This window comes from Lepisma saccharinum, chromosome 2, assembly GCF_977018435.1.
Source record: "Lepisma saccharinum chromosome 2, izLepSacc3.1, whole genome shotgun sequence".
NCBI lineage: Eukaryota > Metazoa > Arthropoda > Insecta > Zygentoma > Lepismatidae > Lepisma > Lepisma saccharinum.
Genome location: NC_139230.1, coordinates 93,427,642 through 93,454,321, shown reverse-complemented (window position 1 = coordinate 93,454,321; position 26,680 = coordinate 93,427,642). Strand labels below are relative to the sequence as shown.

Sequence of the window (26,680 nt, the reverse complement as noted above, 5' to 3'; positions counted from 1 at the left end):
GAATGATATTTGCTTTCTTCCATTGAGTGGGAAAGCAGCTTTCAGAGAAACACCTATTGTATAACATTGCAAGAGGAGTAGATAGTGAGTGAGCGGTTTCTTGAAGGAAAATACTAGGAATATTGTCTGGAGCAGATGCTTGGTGAGAAGAAAAGGAGGTAAGGAAGTGCAATACTTCACCTGGTTCTTAAAGATGGTAGAAAGAGAGTGACAGCAGATAGATTTGATAGGCAGGTGAATTAAAACACCAAGGGAAACTTTTTTTTTTTTAATGTTTGATTGAATAGTTCATCAGCTGAAATGCCATTGTGTGTTACTTCCAAAGGAATGCGTTTGGTTTGTCTCCGTGAATCTATCAATGTCCAGAATCTCTTCGGATTAGTAAGGAGTTCATTTGTGACAGTGTTTACATATTCTGTGTATTTCTGTTTCATAAGGTCTTTACAAAGTGCTTTGTGTGTGTGGGGATTGGGAAAACTTTTCCACGGTTGCCAGGCTCTCTTTTTGTTGTGCAACAGATGCTGCAACTCATTATCAAACCACAGGGGAAACTTTTCAGATGTCATTGTTTTATGTGGCACATAGTCCTGAATTAGGGCATGAATCATGTCCGTCCGTAAACAGTTCGACAGCCTCAGCCACAGTCCCTTCAAAAAGCAGGTTTCAGTTGAAAAGGTCAATGGCTCGACGGACAGCATCCCATGGCATTTTCTTCCACAGCGGAATATTATGCCTGGGAGGGTGCAGAAGGGGAGCTTCTCACTTTCACCGGGATTTTGAAGATGGCACGCAGCGACTCATGGTCTGACTGAAGCAGATTCAAAGAGTGCATGACATCACAGGTTTCAAACAAGGACAATATGAAGTCAAGGTTTTTATCTTCTCCGTGTTGTACATGTTGTGTTGAAGAAGACCCAGTCCATGAATAAAATTGTCTATGAACCAGTCTTCGTCTCCAGTGGTTGGTATGCCATTTACAGGATTATTTCACTTTGTATGAATATTAAAATCCCCACACAAAATAACTTCGTGGCTGGAAAAGCTGGAAAGAACTGCCAAAGTGGAATCATAGCAACACTCTAAGAGTTCTCTGGGACTCCGCCTATCAGGCCGATAGAAACAACCTATACATATTTTTTTATGGTGGTTAGTAGTTACTTCTATCCAGAGTAATTCGCAGTCTCATTGTAAATCCAATCGTATCTTGCTGTGCCACTTCTTGTTCACACACACCATGACACCGCCATGCATTTCACGATATTTACGGTAAACATTGAACTGTTCATAGAGGGGAATTTCAACACACGAGATATCAGAATTGAACCATGACTCGCTAAAGCACACACAGTCGTATTTGGAGAACTTGGTCATCATTAATTCAGAGTCCAAAAACGTATTCTTTAGACACTGCATGTTTTGATAATATAGGTGAAAGGCACTATCACTTGTTGTTTTCCCCATAGACGTCCCTGGTCCAGGCTAAAGTTCGACGTCTCCGTGCAGCAACAGCAGAAGGAGAAAGAGGTGCTGGAGCACATACTTCCTGTTGGAGGTCCCGGGCGAGGCTTTCCTCGAAGCGTCCTTGCATGCGCTCGCCCCTTGAAGAGCACAAAGCACTGGAAAAGCACTCAAGAGTTTTCAAGTATCTGTCATAGAACTGATCTACAAACATATTCCCATCATTAACTGCAATTTCACAAGGCGGACAATACTTTTTCACTATGCAAATTCGCACTAGTACAAGCGCAAAACAGATAAAGACCAGAGCTACAAATTTCGCACAATCTGCACTCGGCACCATCTTGGTTGACAAATGCATATAGACATAAATGAAAAGATACAGAGCTAGTTCTGGGAGCCAAAACAGGCCATTTCCGTTTCACTTGATGTGGTGTATCTTTTGATTATTGTTGTTGTAAAACTTCAGTATTTATCCTATTTTGGTGTAGAAGTGTTTATTCAAACATATTTGAGGAAATGTGGTTAGAATCAATTTTTGCAGTATGTTGATTTTAAGTGAGTATTGAGTTTTGGAAAATAAGTGGTGTTAGGGGTATATTTATTCAATTAAATTGTTGCATATAGAGGTAAAATAATATGAGTTAGATATCAAAGGAAAATAACAATAATAATAATAATAAAGTAAATAAATAAATATCCTGAGTGCAGAAACCTAATACAAAGCTATAAGATTAAAAATGGTATTAGTTTATTATTACATGTAGTGATATTTAGAGCTAATCACAATATTTATTTACTAACATATACATTTTATAAAACTAGTATGGTCAGGAATATATATAGTAATTTCTAACTGAATCAAAAGTATTTTAAGGGTTGAGCAGGGAGTTTACTGGTTTTCAGTAACTCCAGTATTGTGCCGGAGAAAAATAAAATAAATAATAATAATAATATTAATACATAGATATTCATGGCACAGGTAAAGGTAAAGTTCCTCATGCATATAGCACTGTGCCACGAAGGCACATTTTTTAGGGGATGTGTGGGGTACGGCCCCACACGTTCTCGATCTCAGCTATTTTGGAGGTGATGTGATCAGCACCACAGTCTGGCCACCTTTATCCACCACTCCAGGTACTCATTGATTTGAGGCCGGGTGAGCCCCAGAGCCACTTTATGCAGGGACAAGGCCAGAAAATTCCAACCTTAGATCACCCACCTCGGAAGATTTCTAAAATATTAAATTCCATACTTAAATGATCAGAGTAGACTTGGCATTAAATAAGTGTTCAATCAGTGGTAACCACATCTTAGCCTCTATTCATTGTTGAAGCAATTTTCTCTTACATCCTTCGGTTTTAAAAATTTCTAACTATCGTCCGTTCACAGCAAGCACTGAGTGGATGTAAACAGATGTACACTGCCCAAAGATAAATTCTATTGATTATTTCGAATGCCAGTTGTTCTAAAGCATAAGAATATATAGCATTTGACAAAGTAATACCATTTCCCTAAGCTTTTATACTGTGGCAAGGGGAAGAGGAGTTATTTCACGTACATTATCTAAAAATGAGCCAACGTCAGCATTATGGAATCAAGTCCGAACCTCACAAGTCACACTCATTTGTTTACATTTTCTTCATTCTGACAGTGGATCGAGAATAGCACACATTTGTAGTATTTTAAATATTTTCAGGTCGGGATGGGAAGTTTCAGTAAATTCTTTGGAAGCATAAGCATATATATGTAGCACCCCCCCCCCCCTGCCCCTACAAAGGAATGAACAGTTGCAACCAGAATGGGAAATGCCCCCTATATCCCCAATCAAAAAAAGTACCTCTCAGATATAGGCACTCACACCTATCAAAAGCTAACAAATAATGCCACCCTAAGGTTGTCACTGCCATCACTGTGACTCATCTCTTTTTGATGTTGGTGATTGGTGGGAGGGTGGTTTTCTTGACCTTTACAACAACTTCCAGTTACTAGATGTCCTTGACCCAACAAGGATGATATGCAATAATCTTGGTACAAAGAACAAAAAAATGGAAGATGCAAACTTGAAATAAATGATTATATTAACCCTTTCATCGCGGAGAACGTATATATATGTTTTCCTCTTTTGCGCTCAAATCGCGGATAACATATATGTACGTTCTTAGTTTTTGAGTGCTTATTAAAATTCTTGCTTGTTTCTATGTGGTTCGGCGATTGTTTTGCTGCAACACTGACGAAATTATAAAATTATACCACATAAAAATATAAAAAAATACCTTTCTTGGATGAATATGTATCATTGGTTGAATATTTTTTTAAAAATAAATCATACTGACAAGTTTTAGAAATTTTTATTATTATGAGATGGCAACACTGATGCTTGAAGAAAATTTCATAAACTTTTGTAAATTATTTTGTAAACTTTAGTATTTTGTATTCAAACACAAAATTGAGGGTCTGAAGATATGTTTGTATGCCAATGTCAACTTTATTTCTTGTATGTTTCATGTCATCTTTCTTTTCCCAGATGAATGATAAATTTACTATTTCTCGTGATGTGAAATGGCTTTTCATGTCCAATGTCAATGTAATCGTACTTAATAATAAATAGTAATTGATAAATAATAAATAAAAATGTTACCTTACTGTAATGAATATCCATAATCCACTGAATACTTGGAAAAGTAAAGATACAAGGCACGTCCAGAAAGTAAGTTCCGTTTGGTAATAAAATTAAATTGTGTACAGATACAGAAAAGTTATTTATTGCACAAAATTCTACAACTCTTAAACTACTTTCCACATAACTGCCGAAATTTTGCAGGCATTTGTCATAGCGTGGCACAAGTTTTTGTATACCTTCTTCATAGAAATTTGCCGCCTGTGTCTTCAACCAGTTGGAAACAGTTTCTTTCAGCTCGTCGTCATTGTTGAAGTGTTGACCGCCAAGGAAAGACTTGAGATGTAAGAACAGATGAATTCCTTTGAGGAGTCCATTGCGCATGCATGCAGTGAACTTTTCATCGTGACTTCCGGACTGAGCACATACGATTCATTGATGATTCTCTTGGAACCGCCTCTCTATCTGTGATAGTATTTGTCCCAGTTAGGTGTGACGTTCACTTGTCACCTTTTGCGAGGCTCCTATCTCGGAAACGAAGCCTCAGTCATAAAAATGGAACTCACACTTTTTGCTTGTTTTTGTGTGAGGAATCACCTCCCAAGGGTTGTAAACGACCTTTAGAAACACCCTGTATGTAAGAACAAAGAAATTTTTTTTTCCAGATTTTGGAATATAATTTTGTATGGCAACACTGACGTTTCTGTACGATAACTTCTATCCCTTAGTATTTTGAATCAGTGTGCAAAATTTCATGTCTATATAAATAGTAACAAAGAAATTAATTTTCACAAAAGGGTCAAAAATCATAAGTTGGCTGTGAACTTTCCAATTATATCCATACTCGCTGAAAGGGTTAAATTATTTCCAATATATGCAAAACAAAATATGCACATTAAGCTCAAATATGCACTATAAAACTTTGCCAGTCTTTTCCCAATCATGTCAAATGAATGAATCCATTGAAAGCATATGAATTTTCCACAACGAAAAAATATGCAAATATGCAAAAATCCACCCCCTTGTTATATCTGTGTTAAATTATTTTGCATCTACAAAAAGTGGTTATGCAAACCTTTAGGAAGAACTGAATTATCTATTAACATAACACAACAAAAATTAGATTCTTAGATTTACTTAAGCAATCATTAAATCAAAACTCTATAAAACATCAATTATTTAAATTGTATACCATTTCTTTTTACAAGAAATTGAATGTTGTTGAGTTGGTGTTTTAAGTCCACTTTGTGCACAGTAAGGGTAAGGCTAATCGAGACTGGATCTACAGTTTAAAGTGGGATCTGAACCACTATGCGCCTCCACCGGATATCGAACCCGGGACCCCTTGATTACAAGGCGACAATGCTATCACTGTGCCATCGGGGAGGCCTAAGAAATTGAATGTGTATTGAGTAGTGTTTGTTTGCATACTTCCTAGTCAGAGGCGTCTGGTCATCGGGAGATGCGGCAAAAATAATAAAAATATTGTATTTTATATATTTTAGAGAAGAAATAAGTCAGAATACTTGCATATTTGTGCGAAATAAGCCAAGCGACAGCCAAGAGATTCGCTAATCTTTGGGCATCAAAATAAGGTCCCAGTACTACCCCTTGTGCAGAACCCTCCTGCCAAGTTTCCTATTGAAGGCAATGGTGTTCGAAGGCCCAGCTCATCGCAGAATGGTGTGAATCTCTCTCAGCCGAATGATTGATTGATTGATTGATTGATTTGTTGTATAAGTCCACTTTATGCACAGTAAGGCTAATCGGGACTGGACCTACAGTTTAAAGTGGGATCCAGACCACTTGTACCTCCACCGGGTATCGAACCCGGGACCCCTTGATTACAAGGAGACGACGCTACCACTGCGCCATCGGGGAGGCCCTCTCAGCCGAATGATTCTGAACAGGCAGACCCAGGTCCAACTACAGCGCTGTAGTCCAACCAACGACCTGTACTCTCCCCCACTCTTGAAGGTCTGGGTCATAAGAGGCCTTTTTTAAACCCCCATCCCCATGTTTACAGCTACCGCAAGGTTTCTCTGGAGTCATCAAGATTCTTTCGAGTGTCCAGTGGCATGCTCAAGGAGGGATTGGTGAGGGTTATAATCCCTGCTTAGGCTCAATATTCTTTTTTTTAAATAAACGAAGAAAGGAAAGATGGCAAAATGAGGAACTCAGGAATGACTACTAAAAAGTACACGTCACCCCTTCCCCTTCGAAAATCCTGGGCACACCACTCAAAGTCTCGAATGTCTGCTATTTTCACTTGTTAGGAGGAAAAGCACACATTGAACTATATGAAATCTGCTTTTCATTATCAAAACAATTGGCGGCGAACCATGGTTCACGTGGACCTCAGCTTCGAGGTGAGGTAAGTGTAACCGTACTCCAGTTGTATCAAGTGTGAAAGAATGGGACACTCACCACTACGCTTGCCTTCACCTGCCAGGGAGCTTAAACAAGTCCCAGACACATGGCACACTAACAGTAAATGAAGCAGAGGTCGGTGACGCTTACCTCACCTCGAAGCGGAGGTCCATGCGATTCGCGTTGACCATAGCTTCAAGGTAAAGTAAGCGTCGTCACGCTCCAGTTGCAAAGAAAATGAAAAAAATGGCCAAAAATCTGATTCTTCTTACCATTAAACGTGACAATTGAGGTGTTTGCATTTCAGTTTCCATCATATTTAATAATTCTCATCCTATGGGATAGAATCATGTCTCTTTTGTAGTCGTAAGGTCTGTGGTATGAATTGCAAATGACCTTGGCATTTATCACAGAGAAATATTGTGACCCCTCCACCCTCCCCCTCCATTGCAAGATCGACCCTGACGTTTGGCAAATCTTGCGATGACTACGTAAAAATGTCACGCTTCGCCACTGTTCCTAGTAAGTTTTCTATACAACTCATTTTTTACATGTTCATTTAGTTAGCCATTTTCTTCCACTGAGGGGCAAGGATTCATAGGTATGCACATGGGGTGGTAGTTGGTTGACCTGACATTTTCACTTTCGACTTCCTGTGGAAGAGCTTAAGTGGTTGATTGATTGTTTTTTTTTTTGTTTTTTTGTTTTTTTTCTTTAAGTCCCCTTTTTGCACATATAGGCTAATCTGGACTATACCTACAGTTTAAAGTGCCTCCACCAGGTATCAAACCTGTAGCCCCTTGATTACAAGGTAACGACATTACCACAATGTCATCAAAGTTGAGTGATTGATACTACGTTAACTGCAACATACAATGTTTTTTAAAAATGCTGAAGGTCTTTTCAGTTTTTTGGTTTATTTTTTACCCTGTGGCAAGTTGTTTATGTGAAAGAGTGTTCTCTAAGATGTGATCTGCATCATCAAATAGCCGTTTAGATTATCTGATGTAGCCAGGACTCGAAATGGACCGGGGCTGGCAAGAACTACATCCCGTTCGTGAATGTCTACAACCTTCCTGTTCCCTCTCATCAGAAATGGCAAGAGACTATTCCAGTTTTTATTATTATTATTATTATTTGAGATTTTCACTACATTTTGCTTTTCAGAGTGAATTAAATTGATATGATTCTTTAATTGTACATATTATAGAATTCATATTAATTTACCTCTACGTGGAGATGCATTGTTGCCGCAATGGGACTTAGCAGAGTATGATGGTGTCTATGTTTGCCATCATCTCTTGTGCCTTATGGTTCTCATTTTTACTTTTATTTCTTAATTATTATTATTTTTCATGTTTTATGGATTCATTTGTTCTGACAGATTAACCCAACAGTCAAACTTCAAGTCTGTCAAACAATAAATCCAATCTCTGATCATACGTAAAATAATAATATGGAAATGTCTTTAACTTACACAAATTGATTTTTTAATAAGTAATATTAAGACAGAATATTGAAGATGTGTACATTTAATTTTAAAATATTTTTTGCAGTTGGGCAAGCTGACTACCATCCACAACTTCTGCCTGGTTAAATTTTAAAAGGGGAGGAAAATTCCAGAAGGCTCCTTGATATTATTTGATGTTGATGTAAACATACAGCACATCATTTCACTACTTGTTGTCTCTTTGCTCTAGTAACCAGACACAGAAGGCAACACCATGTTCATGAAAAAAAAAATGTTTGGTTCCATAAAATTTTCCATTTTGAGCCCTAGATGTAGCCTTATGTTGAGCAAAATCTCGCCACGCAGGTTTGTGTCGGTGACATAGAAGACTAAAAGCCCAATCGCATGGAATTGGATTTCCTACTGGAATGACCTTGTTGGTGCTAGACTAGCTACCAGGATAGAAATGATGGCTACCAGGCTGGCTGCCAGACTGGTTTAGAAGACTAGACTGTCTTCTAATTGAAATTTGCCTCTCTGCTCGATGCTGTTTTAACAATCAATCAGAACGAACAGTTGGTCATGTAAAGATAATCTGAGAGTTTGGAAAGAAAAATCTGTTTTTGTTTGTGGTTTGTGAGTGTTGGTTGTGCATTTTTTTATATATTGTTGCTTGATTTAAAGAAGTATCAGAAATGAGGTGTGTTCGAATTTATTAATATTTAGGAATTTATCCACAGCAATGAGATTTGCACACTATAGATGTGATTATTACATATAACACAGGAAATAATAAAAGTACAATACATTATATCATAATATACGCTCAGTGAATAATACAAAATGTACATTATCCAAATAAAGTATATTATCAATCTGGCTACATATTTTTATCATTGATATTCCCACATTTATCCAACATAAAATAGCAAAGAAAACAAAAATTTGGGTTGTATGAGATATACAACCCTAAAGGCAACATATTGTTCTGGCCATACCAGAGATAATTTTATGATAATGAAATATTCATGGATTTGCAAGATCCAGATGATATTAATGACAACCCAAATTCAGATCCTGTGGCTTTCTGTAGTTTGATGTCATCCATGGAGAAATTACCAGATCAAGATTATCGAAGCCAGGATGTCAACCTAAGGAGATCAATCAGGGAGAGAAGACTGCTGGATACACTCAAATACACGATGAATTTAAAATTTTAAAGGCATATGGGGAACAGTAAGTGCCTTTCTTTGTGTATTTATTGATAGGATGGAGGAATCCAAGATAACAGTGAAAAATTGAAGTGACATTAAAGTCATTATTAGAGCCCGGATTTGTAAGCGAGATGCATATTCTTTTCCAGACTTATAATGGTAAGGAGAAAGGTTATATTTCGTATTACATACCTTGATGAGCTATTTAACTAAGGTTGAAAGTGCTTATAAATGCTTATTTCTGCAGGAAATGGTTATGCTTGCTTATTTTATGATTTTGGTTTAAAATAGCATATTTTATCCAAATCTGTCATATTTCAATTCTATTTCAATCACACGATGGCATTGGAATGATGAGATCAATGCATCTAAATAGCTGCACAGGAGAAACGACATCCAAGAAAAGATACAGTACATCCAAAATCATTTTTCCAAATTACCTATTATTATAACACAGTTGAAAGCTCGAAATAATCCATTGCAACATTCGCTTTCTCTCATTGATGAAATTTCAGTAACGTTGTCTTCAGAAACGGTGTTGTTAAAATTGTGTCCGACAAGCTGTCAGGTATTACTGAAAAATCCCGGTTACAAAACACTGTGTCAAATTTATAAAAATATTTCTGGTGAAGAAACAGACATTGAAGTGGAATTCACCGAAGAAGAACTGTGGTGATTTTCACATGCGCCTGTGATGTCATGCTACGTGGAAAGAACATTTTCACTGTACAAATAATTCCTCACTGACAGACACAGAAGCTTCACACAAGAAAATCTCAGGATGACTTTCCTTACATACTGTAACAGCTTTGAATAAGATAAGAGATCTAATAAACAAATGTTTTTTTCAGATTTTCCTGTATTTGTTTATGCTTATTTTGTTGCTTATTTTTTTTATTTTTTGTGCTTATTAACTTGCTTATTTTACTGTTGGATTGTGATTATAAATCCGGGCCCTAGTCATTATTGTATGTCTGATAGTAGTCATTTTATATTTCAAGTAGAGGTATGCATACCATGCATACTGACACAAGTCATTGGCCTGTACATATATGACATAATTCAATGACATTTTATAGTGGTACAGACAACTCTTACAGTGCACAGAAAACTAATAAGAAAAATCATTTAGGACTTACTGCTTTCATGCAGCTATGACCATTGAAAGTTGAAGGCAAATCTGTAGCCATTTCCATTCCAATTATTTCAACAGCTTGACCCTCCAGTCCATGTTGATGTACAAAATCTTCATTGCATAATATCACCGCAGCTGAACCATCAGAAGTAGGACAACATTGGAGCTTACTTAGAGGCCCAAATATTGTTGGAGAATTGATTATTTGCTCAAGAGTGTATTCTTCTTGGAACTGAGAATTTCTGAAAAATACATTGCATAAAAAGTATGTACCACAGAGATTCATATTTTAACCTTTAGAGGATGGAGTCTCATGCACCTGGATAGCCTCTGTAGATGGGACCTTTTCAAGTGCACGTTTTCAAACTTGCCAGTACATAAAAAAATCATAGCTCGAGAACTAATTGTCGTAGAGAAATGAAATTGGTTTTGTTTTCTTCCTTTAGTGGAGGTAAAATTTATGCATTGTCTCTCCCAATAATGAGTGTTAAAGGAAGAAGAAGAAAACATTTTTTTAAAAAAAAAAATGCATTTTGTTGCCTGAGACCCCCACATTAGACCAAAGTGAATGAAAAAATGTAGTATGTAGCAGTGATACATTCCTTCAACCACGCAAAGTCTTGTTGAAAACAGGCTGATACTTTTCATGAAAAAAATAATAACAATGTGTAAGAGAGGTATGTTGCCAGCTTACAGAAACAATTTCCGGTATTTAAATAACAAAACTTGATATATTGTTTTGTAATTCGAGTATGTCATACCTTTACATGTATACTAATGAACAAAAAAGATAGAACTGTCATATTGTGTGTAGTTTTCAAGAAATGACATATAAATTGCTGTAAGGTGGTGAGAGATATATATCTCCCATCTGTTCTCAACAGAAATACCTGCGCAAGAGAAAAATCTTCCATCCATCCACTAAATGTTAAAATGGGGAAAATAAACCAAAATTTGTCTCAGAAGTAAAACCAAAATGATTAATTGAAATCTCAAATGGCAGTCCTGCTAGTGTCAAAAGAAACACTTCCTACTAAAAATACATGAACATGAATGTTACATTTTTTTTTTGGGGGGGGGGTTTACTTTTTTTTGTAATTAATTTTCCATTCTCTTAAGAGTATGATTGTGGATGTACAGTACAATGAATGGCATTGGTTCAATAGTGTTTTTCGGCAGTATAAGCACCACAATTTTCCACACACACAAAGAAATTAAGGCTCCGTGGTCACATAACCCACCCTTGATTTTGCAAGGATTTTTTCTTTTTATGAAGATTGTGTTGCTAAGTGTGAAGAAAGAAATTCTGGAGTGCAGAAAGTAATTTTTGGAGATCTACGTGCTACGAAACTTACATTTTTTTAATATTTAAATTCCTTACCTACGTAACGTTCATATGGTTTTCCAGGGCTTCCATCATCACAGGCACATGTCTACACATTCTCTTTGTCTTCTTATGATTGACTTGTGGAATGGGATAATTTGCGATATGTTATTGTGATGTATTGGCGGAAACAGCTGTGAGACGTGATGAGGAATATCATTGTACAACCTTAGTGACAATGAAGTTCGACCAGTCACAAATATAGGAGTGTGTTGTGAAAGAAGGAGAACACATGCATATGCTGGACATATTTTATTCAGCAGGCTACATGGAACAAAGGAAAACATAAATTTCCGCTGCAACGCAGCAATGTATGGTGTCCACACAAAATAAAACATTTTCGTCCATCTACACGTGACATTGAAGTTTGACCACTGTTAGAGGGGATCCTGTTTCCCATGGTGTGACGCCGCCCCGTCGGCAAATAACTGTGGCAATGCGTTGGGGCATGCTGCGGACGAGTCGTTCAAGGTATTCCACATCGATGCGGTGCCATTCCTCCTGCAGGCAGGCGATAAAGAGCAGCCACTGTCGTGGGTCCCCTCTGTTGCACACGTCGCTTAAGAACACGCCACACATTCTCAATGGGCGAGAGGTCGGGACTCGATGGTGGCCATGGCAGAGTTCGCACGTGATGGCGAGTCAACCATTCTCTTGTCAGCCGCGCTGTATGAGGCCTGGCATTGTCGTGTTGAAAGATGAGACGCCACCTGTGGAACAGGTGCCTTCGCACTGTGGGAAGATGCCGCTCCAGTATGCGTGTATAGGGATGTGCATTCACAATGCCCTCACAGACGTGTAGTGGGCCAACCCCAGATGCCGTCATGCATCCCCATACCATCACTGACGCAGGTTTCTGTACCCGACGTGCATAATATTTTGCTTCATTCTGTTCCTCCTTCCGACAAATGACTGTTTTCTGTATTTTCCCGTACACAACATTGAAAATGGATTCGTCCGTCCACAAAACCCTGTTCCACTGCCGAAATGTCCATCCCCGGTACATTCGTGCCCACCGTAGTCGATTGCCTTTGTTCAACATGGAAAGGAAGGGTTTACGTTTCGCCTTGTACACTCGGTAACCGCATCACTGTAGGTAACGGCGAATGGTTCTCGTTGACACTTCAATGTGAAAGCGTTCTCGAGTCCACAGTCGTAATTCGGCCACAGAAACATGATTGTTGGTCTGGATATAGCGCCTAAATATCCATAGGTCACGCACGCTCAGCAGGCGTTTTCGACCAGGGCCTTACCTGGCTCTGTAGTACCCATATTTTGGTGGTGTTTGATGATGCAGTGGACGGTTGACTTGGGTAAGTTCAGTTGGCGACCTATTTCCCGTTCACTGAGTCCATCCCGTTGCAACTCCACCACTCTTCTCCTCACGGTGTTGTCAATAGGTTTGCCCCTGGCCATGGTGATGATGCACTGCGGTTCCTCGATGGACAGCACGCACTTATATACGGCGGACTCCCTTATCGTGTCCGTGACATCATGCTTCCGTCGAATGCGCCACTATCTGGAATTTTCCGTATGGGTCTGGTGCCTGGTCGAAGTTCAATGTCACGCGTATAGTTCCCCGTTTTCGTTCTTTACGTGACCTTGGGTGCAACATGCTGGGATCACGATTCTTGCCTGCTCACACGCCTCCTCTTACACACATGCGTCACTTCTGCGGGTCACCCATTCCACTGCCTATGCCTCTGTGCATTTAATCACGTATTCCTTTCTGGTCGAACTTCATTGTCACCAAGGTTGTACATATTGTTGAACGGTATCTTCAGCATGTGTAAATATGTTATCTTCTGGAACATCGTGCTCATTTTTTTTTTGGCAACTGCAGGCCGTAAAGGGGAGGGTTGCATTTTCTGAATGACTTGTGGGATGGGATAATTTGAGACTTCTTATATGATGGAACGTAAGGGGAGGGTAGTATTCTGTGGAAAAGGACAACAAAGACTTTGAACATATGACTTACGACTTTCAACTTTAACTTCGACCCTCAAGTGCCTGCCTGGCCTTGCGATAAAGAGGTAAGTTACCTTATGAGGTTTAATTATTTGGTACCTTTCTAATGTTTCAGTGCAGAAAATAGTGTTGAGCAGATTGCTCCGGGCAGTTTCTAACATGCCTTCCAAAGGGACTCTATAGAGAAAGGCAGGTAGCCGGAGCGAAGTGGAGGCAGGGCCATGATAGCAGTAGCACATGGTACGTTAATTACCCCAGGGGCGGAGCCCGGAATCTGCGGGAAATTTTGACAGCAATTTTCATGACATTTCTTCAGGTACAGCCCTGATAAACCGACTTTTACATACATCCATCGGTATGGGTGCTACGAAACTAACATGGCCACAAGTAGAGTACGGGTACTACGAAATGAACATGGCGTGCAAGTAGACTTCCACCTTGCAACTTCAAACGGCTACATCTCAACTATAAACAGCTGTACAGTACTAAATACTTCTTTCCGTGCTCCAGAATTTCTTCTTCACACTTAGCAACACATAATCTTCATTAAAAAAAATAATCCTTGCGAAATCGAGGGTGGGTTGTGTGACCATGGACCAGAAATTAAATGACCATGGACCCAAAATTAAATGTATCAAATTAGGTAGAATTTCTTGACAGAATCTTTGTTGAAAACAAAAATTTCTAACATTAGTATTTTACATACATGACAGTACTTACCTTCCCTGCAACTTTGGTATTCATAATTGTAATATTCATTTTCAAAAAATATTTTTATTTTTGCCATTTGATTCTTATGTGACATGATCTAACAGGGTGGCTACTCTAAGACCGTGATAAAATTCAAGTATAATTCCTTGTTTTCAAGGCGAACTTTCAAAAAATTCAAGGCAAATAATTTAAGGGTACAAGCAAGAGTTTCATCTACATATTTCAACCTTACTCATTAACCCCCTCCCCCTCTTTTCCCAAAACACACACATATTGTATATTAACAATACAAAGGGTTTTTGTGGTTCCAATGGACCCAAAAGTTCTAATTTAATTCAACTGAAAAATAAACATTGTGGTTCGTTGTTAAGTAACCAGATTTCCAATCCCAAGGTCATTGATTTCAGATGGGAATATGGGAATATGGGAATATTCAGAAAATGTCGCTGCAGAAGAAGTTCTGTGGCTCACCCAGCCTCTCATCAACATGTACCTGGAGGTTAAGGTGGACAGAGCATAGTGCTGATCACATCACCTCCAGTATGGCTGAGATCGAGAATGCATGAAGCTCTATCCTCCACACCTTCTGTATTCCTGAATGGCATGGTGCAATGTACAGTCACCGGTAATAAAAATGGGACACCTAGATCATGAAAGATTCGGTTGCCTACAAGGCATTGTGTGTATTGCCTAAATCTACGGGGCTGGTAGAAGTTGCCACTGAAAATTATCTATTAAATTAGTTTATCGCCGTTGAGTTAGGCAACCAACACACATAACATCTTGCAGGGAAGCGAGTATTTCAAGATCTATATATCCCATTTCTATTGCCGGTGACTGTACAGGGGAAAACTTTACCTTTACAATATTCTTTGTGTTAGAAAAAAAAACAATAGGGGCAAGAACACTAAAACACACAATATATGGTGTTGTATTTCTAAAATGTTTTGCCGTTCAATAAACACAATTCAGAATCATCATATGTTTTGGTGTCAGTTTTTCGGAATTTATGGACAAAATAATGAGGTTCATCCAAGATTTAATATGGACCCTATTGCATGCTAGTACTCAACAGTGTGAGATAAACCCACATACTTCACAACAGTATTTCCACTAGAGCGGGTGGCCTTTTCTATAATTAATTACTCCACTGAACGTGGATGCTTTAAAGTAGGACCTGGCCAGAGAGATCACTAGCAAAATATTTCAAATTTTTTTAGTTCACGTAGTGATAGAATTTTTTCTCTGGAAATTTCTTTACAGTTGAAGATTGTGTTGCATAAAACAATATTTTTTGTAGGAGGATGCTTGGATAAGAAGAGTACAACATTTTTGATAAAGCACATCAAGCAGGTCTCGTATATTACTTTCCAAAACTGTCACAGATTGTATCAAATGAGAAAAAAATATAATATTTACAGTTCTGGAAAGTAAACTTGCTGTTTCTATCCTAAAGAAATATAAATGATGCAAAATAATGGTCTACCTCTGATATTGTACTCGTACATAAACATCACAGTTTTAGAAATGATACATTGTTCATAGAAATAAGTTTGAAACCAATGACACTTAGTAAGGCAAGCTAAAATAAGGAAAGACAGCAAGAGAAGCTAAAATAGGAATCTATACTTATTCCATTACTGTACTGTACTTTCCTCTGGGATCATCTAGCAATTATCCTGGCCTACCAACGTTACACATTTGTCCTACCACGAGTTCAGATAAGAATTCTGTTTTATAATATTTTCCAATGCATCTTTCTTTTATTTCCTCGACAAACACAAAATCTAAAATATGAAAAACATGCCTCTGAACATTTATGAATATGAATAGGTTAAAGATTAAATGAGATATGGATTAATACAGATTGCAATTTTTCACGTCTAAGCACCAAAATTCCTGCAGAATTCACGTATAATTCCCGGAGCAAATAATTCATGCATAATTCCCAGAATTCAAGGAATTCCCAGTGAGTAGCCACCCTGTCTAACAAAATCTGATCATTGAAGGTATCTCAGTTAAAATTATCAGAAAAAAATTAGTTGCATAATTTAATATGTATATTTAATTATTATTTATAAAATGAACACTAATGATTACCAGGTGTAGAAGTATGAAACCGGAATTGGCCGATAGATGGTGCTAGCTGGCAGTGGAGGGCGCGGAAGATCGCGGAAGCAGCGCCAGCTGCTGCCCGCCACTCCCGAGGACGTTATATCGGAACACAGTAACCCGAGTGCCAGACAGAGGAAGGTGTTGCACACCCGGAACATGTCGAGTTTTGTGCCTACGAACTACGATTTGCGGACAGCATTGGTGTTCTGTTATCATTTGAAGAAAACCGCCGCAGAATCGCATCGAATGCTCGTCGAAGCTTACGGCGAACATGCTTTCGGGAAAACACAGTGTTTCGAGTGGTTCAAGAAATTCAAAAGTGGCGATTTTGACTTGTGAAACGAGGAACGTGGGAAACCTCCGAAAAATTTGGAAGACAACGAATTGCAAGCTAAAACCCGGTGAAACCGTTAACGCAGATCGCTACCAACAGCAAATGATCAATTTACATCGAGCATTACATGACAAACGGCCGGAATATGAAGCAAGGCAACACAAGGGCATCCTGCTCCATGACAACGCCTCACCGCACACAGCAAAACGGGTCCGGGAAACGATCGAGGCGTTCAAATGGGAGATACTAGGGCATGCGGCGTATTCTCCCGACTTGGCTCCTTCAGATTATCATCTATTTGCCTCACTGGGACACGCTCTTGCAGAACAGCGCTTCAATTCGTATGAAGATGTACGAACATGGCTCGCAGACTGGTTCGCTTCAAAAGAAGAACGTTTTTTTTTTTGGCGTGCATTCATAACCTGCCGGAAAGGTGGGAGAAATGTGTAACTAGCAATGGAGCTTACTTTGAATAAAATATTGTTTCTCAGTTGCAAACACCAGCCGTTTACTTCTTGCAAACAAATTCCGGTTTCATACTTCTACACCTGGTATGCATGTATTGATAAAGAAATTAAAAACACAGTTTAAATTAAAATTGAGAGTGATAACAAAATTATTTGATATACATACGGATTGTTCACAGAATGTTTATGGTTTTTGTAGGCTATTTTGGCAAAGTGTTCAGGTTTGGTTCCATATTTTTCCATATGTTCTTTCCCAGCATTTCCAAAAAGCTGTGCTGCAATAGGAGATTCATTCATTCCAGCAATGTCAGCCATTACTTCTACATGTTTGTCCATTGGATTTGTTCTGTCAAAATACTGTGGAGAAAATTAAGAAAAATTCTTGAATCATTCCATCTACAATAATGTACACACACTGCAATATTGATTCAACTGATTTTTGGCAAACTCCAAATGTTACAATTATAAAAAATTGAGGAGAATTTTTGAATAATTTAACTGCCATGTCCAGCGATCAAAACCAATGAGTTTTCACAAAGTAATGGTATGGCCCAGTGGCATTCAAAGCAATCACAAAGTAATGGTATGGCCCAGTGGCATTCAAAGCAATCAGCTTCGAAGAAGTCACAAACTAAAAGCAACCAAAAATATATTTCCAAATGAATACTTAAGAGTAGAAAAATCAGATACACATAGAAAAGTGAGGGAGTGAAAAAGAGAGAGAGATGAGTACATTTTGACATTGCAAAAATGTGAATGTTTCAAAGTCAGCTTAATTTCTTCATTGTTACTAATTCTTTACATATATAAAGTATCAAGCAATGCTATGGAATCTGGGTTTGAACCACAGGTGTTTCTTGGTGATTTCTTTCTCATTGTTTCTTAATAGTTTTATCTTCTATTCACATATTCACATTTAACTTAGGAAGATAAAAAGTGATGTATAGTAATTAAATTATAATACTACAAATAAGAAAGGGTAAGATTGAAGAGAAATTGGGTTAACAACAACCTGAACCTGCAAATAAATATTTCCATGTCCCAAATTCACTGAAAGTATCCATGATCTATCAACCAAGACTAATAGAATCAATCTGAACATACGAGGTCTGGCTATATAAAAAAAACACTGTTGGAAGTATATGCAGCCCCACATCTCCACCAAATGTAGCGGTAGGTTTGAGCGATTCCAAATCTACCATTAGAGAACGTAGCTCAGATGGCTGGTATAAGAGCTGTAAAAGAATACCCCCGGTTAAATTGGTAGAGTCTAAGTGGGAGAACCTGTAGACACAATTAGATACATAAGTAATGGTTAACAATAACAAGATTTATTATAAAAGAGTAGTTGCTGATATACAAGGATTGTCTTAATCTAAGTTAGAAGTAAGGGAGCTGCTTGGAAAGATCCTTGTCTTTCTTCTAAGTGTCTGAAGACAGCCTGGACTTGGCTGGGTGGATAGCCATCTTCAGTCGGAGACTGGACAGCACCTCCAGCCCCACTTCATCTCTGTTGGTCGACTTCCACACCTCTAGTTCAACGACTAGAGTTTATATACTTTGGGTCTGGCCGAAGCAACCACTGGCAGGGTTTTTTTCTGTTGCCTTGTGTCATCCTTAGGAAGTCTAGAAGGTCAGGGATGCGTGAACAGAAGATTGATCATATCTGGTGTCCTTGTTAGAGTCATTGGGTCATTCTCATGTGGTGTCCTGACATGTAGGGTTGCCTTCATGTAGGGTAGCTGATCGCAATCGGTTCCACGAAACCAATGCAGTAACCACAGTTTACCTGTTGTTGCAGACCTTACTGCTCTGAAGGGGAGAGAGTAATGTGGACTGATGAAGATAAGATCCACAGCACCTTGAGTGCTTCCTGTTGTGAATCGCACCCAAATCCAAGTTTGCAGAAATTCATGAATGGGCAAAAACTTGCACGTTACACTGTATAGTTTTCCCTTTCAGATGAAATCAAACACTTCAAACTGAAAGAGAAACAATGTTTTGACAATGCTGCACAATTTGGCAATGCAGAAATGGGGGAACAATGAAAACAGCTGATTGCCGCATCCATGCACCCTCCCTTTGGGTTGATAATTCGATGACAGCATCACAGGGGAATTTTGCACCTAATTCTTAGAAAGGAAGATGATGATTACAGCAGGGTGGATAAAAATCATGCTTTTTATTGTAAAAATCATTTTTAAGGATTTTTTTCATTTAAATTGGATTCTTTTTATTTAAATCAATTTTTTTTATTTAAAAAAATGCTTGAAACTGCTGTATGGTTTTTGGCATCATACATACAGATACAGGTTTTTATATAGAAAGGCTCTTTCTGGTAAATGGACCTGTAAAATATCTGAACAGTTTGATTTAAGAAAATAAAAAAAATATATGTAAATATACATTTTTCTGTTTCTGATATATGAACCTACTATGGAAATGTTTGTTAAGTGTCTTAATGAAACTATAAATATTTCAGTAACTTTTCTTCCAGTGATGATAAAACATTCTGGACTAATAGTAATATATAATTATACTATACTATAATATAATATATAATTGTAACTTAAAATATTTTTCATAATTTGTAGCTGAATTTTAGCATTTTTTTTAATGATAGTTTGCCCAAATATCAGCTGCCATGTTTATTTAGTTTAATGAAAATGACCAGTGGCATGCGGTGATAAATCAGGCAGGGGAACAGGTCACCCTCACTTGCCCCCCCCCCTCCTCATGGGTGTCTTAATATAATAAAGTAGATCAAGTAAAAGTCAACCCTTATTGAAATGAACCAAATAAATATATGATACAAGGTGTACAACTTTGCTTCCGCCATTTTCCGACAGGTGGCAACAACAGGAAGTAGCGGTCGAAAGAAGCAGATCGCAGACATCACGCAGTTAGCTTGGACCTCTGTCAAGATAACCCCATTCAAACATTAGTTGAGTGGTGTGTGCATCGTGAAGTTGTTCGCGATTGAAAATGTCAGTGTACGAGCCAAATTCTCGCCATTTGCGGGAGGTTCTACTTTTTTGTTTCAATATGAAGAAAACTGCGGCTGAGGCTCATCGAATGCTCTCCACTACGTATGGTGAGGACGCTATAAGTGAGAGAACCTGTCGTGAGTGGTTTCAATGCTTCAAGAACGGTGACTTTAACGTCGAAGACCGGCATACTGGTGGAAGACAGAAAGTTTTTGAAGATGCAGAATTGGAGACATTGCTGAGTGAAGACTCGCGTCAAACTCAAGAAGAATTGGCATGGGTATGATTCAGAAAGAAGGAACTTGGGTCCCGTATGAGCTGAAACCAAGAGACGTTGAACGGCGGTTGTGTGTTTGTGAACAGTTGCTTCAGAGGCAAAAACGGAAGGGATTTCTGCATCGGATTGTGACCGGGGGCGAAAAATGGGTTCATTACGATAACCCAAAATGCAAAAAATCATGGTGATATCCCGGCCATGCTTCCATGTCGACGGCCAAACCGAATATTCATGGCTCCAAGATCATGCTCTGCATTTGGTGGGACCAGCTTGGCGTCATGTACTATGAGTTGTTAAAACCAAGTGAAACAATAACATGTGATCGTTATCGAACGCAATTAATGCGTTTGAGCCGAGCATTGAAGGACAAACAGCCGCAATACAGCGAGAGGCACGACAAAGTGATTTTGGAGCATGAAAACGCACGACCCCACGTTGCCAAAGTGGTGAAAACGTACTTGGAAACATTAAGATGGGATGTCCTACCCCACCCACCTTATTCTCCAGACATCGCTCCCTCTGATTATCACCTGTTTAGATCAATGGCTCATGAAATGGCTGACCAACACTTCCGATCTTATGAAGAAGTCAAAAAGTGGATCGATTCGTGAATCGCCTCCAAAGATGAACAATTTTTTAGACGCGGCATTCGTACGCTGCCCGAAAGATGGGAGAAAGTAGTGGCCATCGATGGACAATACTTTGAATAATGCCTGGGTAAGCAATGTTTTTCATTACAGCGTCATATTTTTGGGGAAAAAACGGTGGAAGCAAAGTTGTACACCTTGTACATATACTGTATTACAAATTGTCAGATGTGACAAACATGAAGCACGTTAAAATTATATGACAATAATAATTTTAAAGCAAATCCAAATTCAAATTCCTTATTTGTGTGTGCGAGGTTCAGCCTGAGGCTGTTCTGCCACCTAACCTAATGTGATATAATATAAAGAAAAAATTAAAAATTAAATTGTTGATGCGCAACAAAAAAAATTTGATAATATAAATTTATGAGTGATCAGAGAAAAAAAATAATGTTTTGTCGGAACCTGTTTCATCTCTTTATTCATAGATTAAGTTGACGTTTTTTCATAGAGTTGAGAATTCTTGTAATTCAAACATCCTCAATGCAATAATGCCACACAGATGGCGGAGTTTTTCCACGACGTCCACTAGATTAGTAGAAGTTGTTAATGTGACAAAACCCGACCTGTTCCAGACTCACTTCTCAGGATTAAACAAGGACAACAATATTATTTGCCACTGGAAGAATATCCAGTTAATCATTTTACAGAGTTGTAGTAAATAACTCGTTTGAAAATGCCTTGTTTATGATTTAGTTTTAATTTTTAATTGTTAGGATGTGTGTTGGTTTGTTGTATTTTCTGCAAAGTTCAATGAACTAAAGGCTTAAATCCTCAGTCGGTCGATCATACAACACTCGCAACATTCGCTTTCTTGTCCTGCTGCTGTGTGGCTTGAAACTTTGGTATTGGGGTTGGTGGAACAGGTGGATGTGAGCTGTTCCCTAGGAAGCTATTTCGCACAGTTGAGCCAAGGCATTTAGCAGATGCTAAGACTGTAAAAGATTTTTCCAGTTCGTTATGAATGCCAGACGCAAGTTCTCAATGAGATTAGGAAGTTATAGACTTTCTACACTCAAAAGTATCACTTATGACATGATTAAACTTCAGCACATAGCAAAAACTGGAAGAAAAGCGAATCTGCAATATCTCTCTGAGGGAACAACAGCTAGTGTGTTCAGCTTCTGTGGTGCTGTGGGGATCGTTGACCTTCGCGCGTGGTCGGAAATACTCTGCGTCAGTAGAGGGTGAGAACCATGATGCATTAGGGGTAGGTGATGTAAACAAACGTCCAGCAACAGTGAAAGATTTTCTTCAGCGTTACTTTTGGAAATGTTGATTTCGGGAGAAAAAAGTGTTCTTATTATGTTAATAGAAATAATTTAAATAGCTCAAAAGCGCGATAAGTAGGAGGAACAGCCTGTTCCCTCTGTTCCATGGAGGAACCGCCACTGAAAAGGACACACACTATTTACGGTATAACATGTTTAGTATTTTATATATTATTCTACATAAAATGTTTGCTATTTTTGCCTATAAAAATTATTGAATTTTAAATCAAGATAAATTTAAGTGTGTTTGCAGTTTACATATTACATTACCTTTCGAATGAGTTTCACCCCATTAGTACAATTATTTTTTTGTTCCTTTCTTAGAGCCTAATAAACGCCATTAACTGATTATGAGATTAATTTACTTTCACCAAAAGTGATTCTGATATCTACAAAATCCTTATGTGCATTATTCTATAAATAATTTCCTTAAAGTGATTTAAATCGTGATTTAAATCAATCCACCTTGGTTTAAAACATCTGTATCACTTTCAGTTTTCCACCCCACCCCTCTTTATTGTATAATGAAAAAAATATTTAATGGGGAAATAGGTGTTACATAAAGAGATGAATGTAAATTAAAATAAAAAAGGCTTCTTTAATTCTACACTTGCCACTACTTTCCTTCAGTAATACATACCTTTGCTGATAGTGAGCCCCGTTCCATTTTTTCAAATCCCAATGCCAAAACACAATCTGCAGTTCCTGCTTCAACAATCTGCTTAGCCATAAAGAGAGCTGTTGACCCAGTAGAACAGTTATTGTTCACATTGTAAATTGGAATTCCAGTCATTCCAATTTCATAAAGTGCCCTCTGGCCACATGTAGAATCACCTATAAAATTAAAGTAAAATTTAAAGAATTTTCTATACTAATAAATAATTAAAAAGAGTTTGTTATAAACATGGAGACAAGATTGTAATAGCTCCAAAATATTCCTTCACAACCATAACCACCAAATTCACTTACAAATCAATAAATTAGAAAAGTACAGGATTATTATGCAACACTGCAACAATTTGCCCTGCAATTTGGGTCACAAGCAGCAAGCAAATTTCCATTCGTGGGAACTATGGGGAAAAGAAGAAGAAAATATCGTGACAACATAGAAATGCTAATGCATTTTGCATTCATTGATAAAAGGTTTAGTTTAGGAGGTGAACCAATATGAAACATTTGCCAATACCAATAAAGTACTAACATAATATTTACTGATAACTGATACTCTACTGATCCAATATAAAATTGTAAATGTTCCTTGAACATCAACTGCCTTAATTAATGTATGTAAAAAGGTGCCTGCAATAGTTTTTGATGTGAAAAAGAAACTGCACACATTTACTTTAGGAAATTAAGTCATATGAATTACATGTTTATATCCTCAAAAATAAGAACAAAATGCAAGATTTTTGCATTAAATTATAGGCTATTTATAGATAATGCATTTACATTAATGCAATCTGTGGATAGAGATTCTGAAACATTCTATAGTTGAAATTGTAAGTGTGATACCTCATCCTGGGAAGAAACATTATTATTCCTCCAATTTTGCCCAACACATTTACAAACCGTTGTATTCTGAACTTATGTATCTCTTTAATTGCTTGAAATAAATTATTTCTATCAAACAATGAAAAACATCTGAGATATTTAATACTATTTTAAATTATGGAAAACAACATCACATAACAGTTGGGCTGAAAAGTTCGTAGGCTGACTCATAGATGGCATTACTAGAATTAAATCCATGTGATTTTTACTTAGTACTAACCTTCAAAAGATACGTGTATAAATTTCACAGCTGCCGGATAATTAGTTCGTGAGATATAGCATTGTGAGTGAAGCAGCTTTTGTTATTGTGAAAAAATGGATAAAAAAGAATTTCATGTGTTAATAAAGCATTGCTTTTTGGCGAAAAAAAAAAATACTGTTGAAGCCAAGGCTTGGCTTGATAAACATTATTCGGACTCTGCACCAGGAAAATCAACCGTTGAGAAGTGGTTTGCTAAATTTAAACGAGGCAAAATGAGCATCGAAGACGATGCACGCAGTGGACGCCCCAAAGAGGCTGTTACCGACGAAAACATCAAAAAAGTCCACAAAATAATTTTAAATGATCGTAAAGTGAAGTGGATCGAGATAGCTGAGACTTTAAAAATATCAAAGGAACGTGTTGGACATATTGTGCATGAATATTTGAACATGCGAAAGCTGTGTGCAAAATGGGTGCCACGTGTGCTCACAATCGATCAAAAGCAACAACGTTTTGATGATTCGGAGCAATGTTTAACGATATTCAACCGTAATAAACACAAATTTTTCCGTCGATATATTACAATGGATGAAACATGGCTCCATAACTACACTCCAGAGTCCAATCGACAGTCAGCCGAGTGGCCTGCACGTGAAGAACCGAATCCAAAGCATGGAAAGATGCAACAGTCGGCTGGCAAGGTTATGGCATCAGTATTCTGGGATGCGCATGGTATTATATTCATCGATTACCTCAAAAAGGACCAGACCATCAACAGCGATTATTACATAGCGTTGTTGGAGCATTTAAAGGATGAAATCACAAAAAAACGGCCCCATTTGAAGAAGAAAAAAGTGCTGTTTCATCAAGACAATGCACCGTGTCACAAATCAATGAAAACGATGGAAAAATTATATGAATTAGACTACGAATTGCTTCCCCATCCACCATATTCTCCAGATCTGGCCCCCAGTGACTTTTTCCTGTTTGCAGACCTTAAAAGAATGCTCGCTGGAAAGAAATTTAGCACTGATGAAGAGGTAATCGCCGAAACTGAGGCCTATTTTGAGGCTAAAGAGAAATCGTACTATAAAAATGGCATCAGAAAATTGTATGACCACTATAATCATTGTATCGCCCTCGAAGGCAACTATATTGAATAATAAAATCGAATTTTGTCAAAAAAATATTTTTTACTATGTTAACCTACGAACTTTTCAGACCAACTGTTATAGTCCCTTACAGTGGTCAGAAGTAGCATGCTACTGTAGCTAGCTCTGTAGCGGCACAACATTTTTTTAAATTGTAGCTGTAGCAAAGCTACAAAATTCCTGTAGTTGCAGCAAAAATTTTGCTACAAATTTCGCTTCTCAAAATTTTGAGGTAAATTTGATGTGGAAACATTGTTTAAAAAAATCGACAATAACGCTTATTTTGCAGGATGTTCATAATGACAAAGTCTATTTCATGGATATATCTTGATACCACGTAATTTATTTCATTAGCATCTGAATAATTCTAATATCCAGATAACAAACTGGCATATATGAATATATTCTGGCTAGGACTTATGTTTTTCGAGCTACATCGTTATTTTGGGAAGAAACATGCCTGCTTTGCGCCACCCGCAGAACAAATCCTGTGGATATCCATGGTGTATGAGATAGAAAAATGTAATTAATTACTGTGCAAAACACAACTTGCAGTGCAAAAACGAGCAATCCATTTTCCACTACAAGGACATAGTAATAGTGCCAGCAATCAATGACTCAGTACGTTAACAGTATATAGAAAATCTCAGCAGCAAGATGATGATGTTACAAGAATGGTAGACATACACTTTCTTGAATTTCAATTATTTTCATCATATTTGTTCACAAATTTTAAAACTACAATACGTTTAGGGAACAGTCAGGTTTACACATCAGTTTCCTCAATATATTTTATGATAATGCAAAAAGTACATACGAGTTATTAACTTTTCTGCAGAACTGACAATTTTCTTTAGTTAATACGCAGTTTCCAAATTTATGTATTTTTCCTACTTTTATGTCACTTTTATGTAACTTTCGATCATGGCAATGAGGATAAAGGGTTTATTTAGTAATTCTCTTATCTAGAGTCACATTCTGCCACCTTTGGCTAATTGTGAAAATGAGGAAGAATGATGATGTGCAGTGTGGAGAATAGAGGAGCAGGGGGATCCCATCCTCCCAACTAGGTATCTTTCCTAGTTTCTGGTTTTGTCCACTTTATGCAGATAAAATAATGGAGACTGGATTCGAACCACTATGTGCTTCCGTCGGATATCGAACCTGGGCCCCTTTCATTACAAGGTGACAAAATTTCCACTATGTCTTCAGCGGAGCATTCCCAAGAGGTAAGCTTATATAAAGTATCGCTCCACCTGTTTCTCATTTATACCATAGAAGCATTCCCAGTTATCCCCAAAGTCCTCCCCCTCCCCCCCACAACTAACATTCCATTTAAGGCTAAGAAGATAAAATTTATAAATATCA

General features: G+C 37.8%; 1 protein-coding gene across 1 annotated transcript in view; it reads right to left on the bottom strand.

The window, feature by feature from the left end:
• LOC145984097 (sterol carrier protein 2-like) overlaps window positions 1-26,680 on the bottom strand; it is a 128,896-nt gene that overhangs the window by 40,750 nt on the left and 61,466 nt on the right. Inside the window, exons 3-5 of the mRNA XM_083117507.1 lie at window positions 23,049-23,242; window positions 17,393-17,583; window positions 10,252-10,489 (exon numbers count right to left, since the gene is read on the bottom strand). Of these exons, the coding sequence (XP_082973633.1) occupies window positions 10,252-10,489; window positions 17,393-17,583; window positions 23,049-23,242 (623 nt within the window). The remainder of the gene's footprint in view (window positions 1-10,251; window positions 10,490-17,392; window positions 17,584-23,048; window positions 23,243-26,680) is intronic.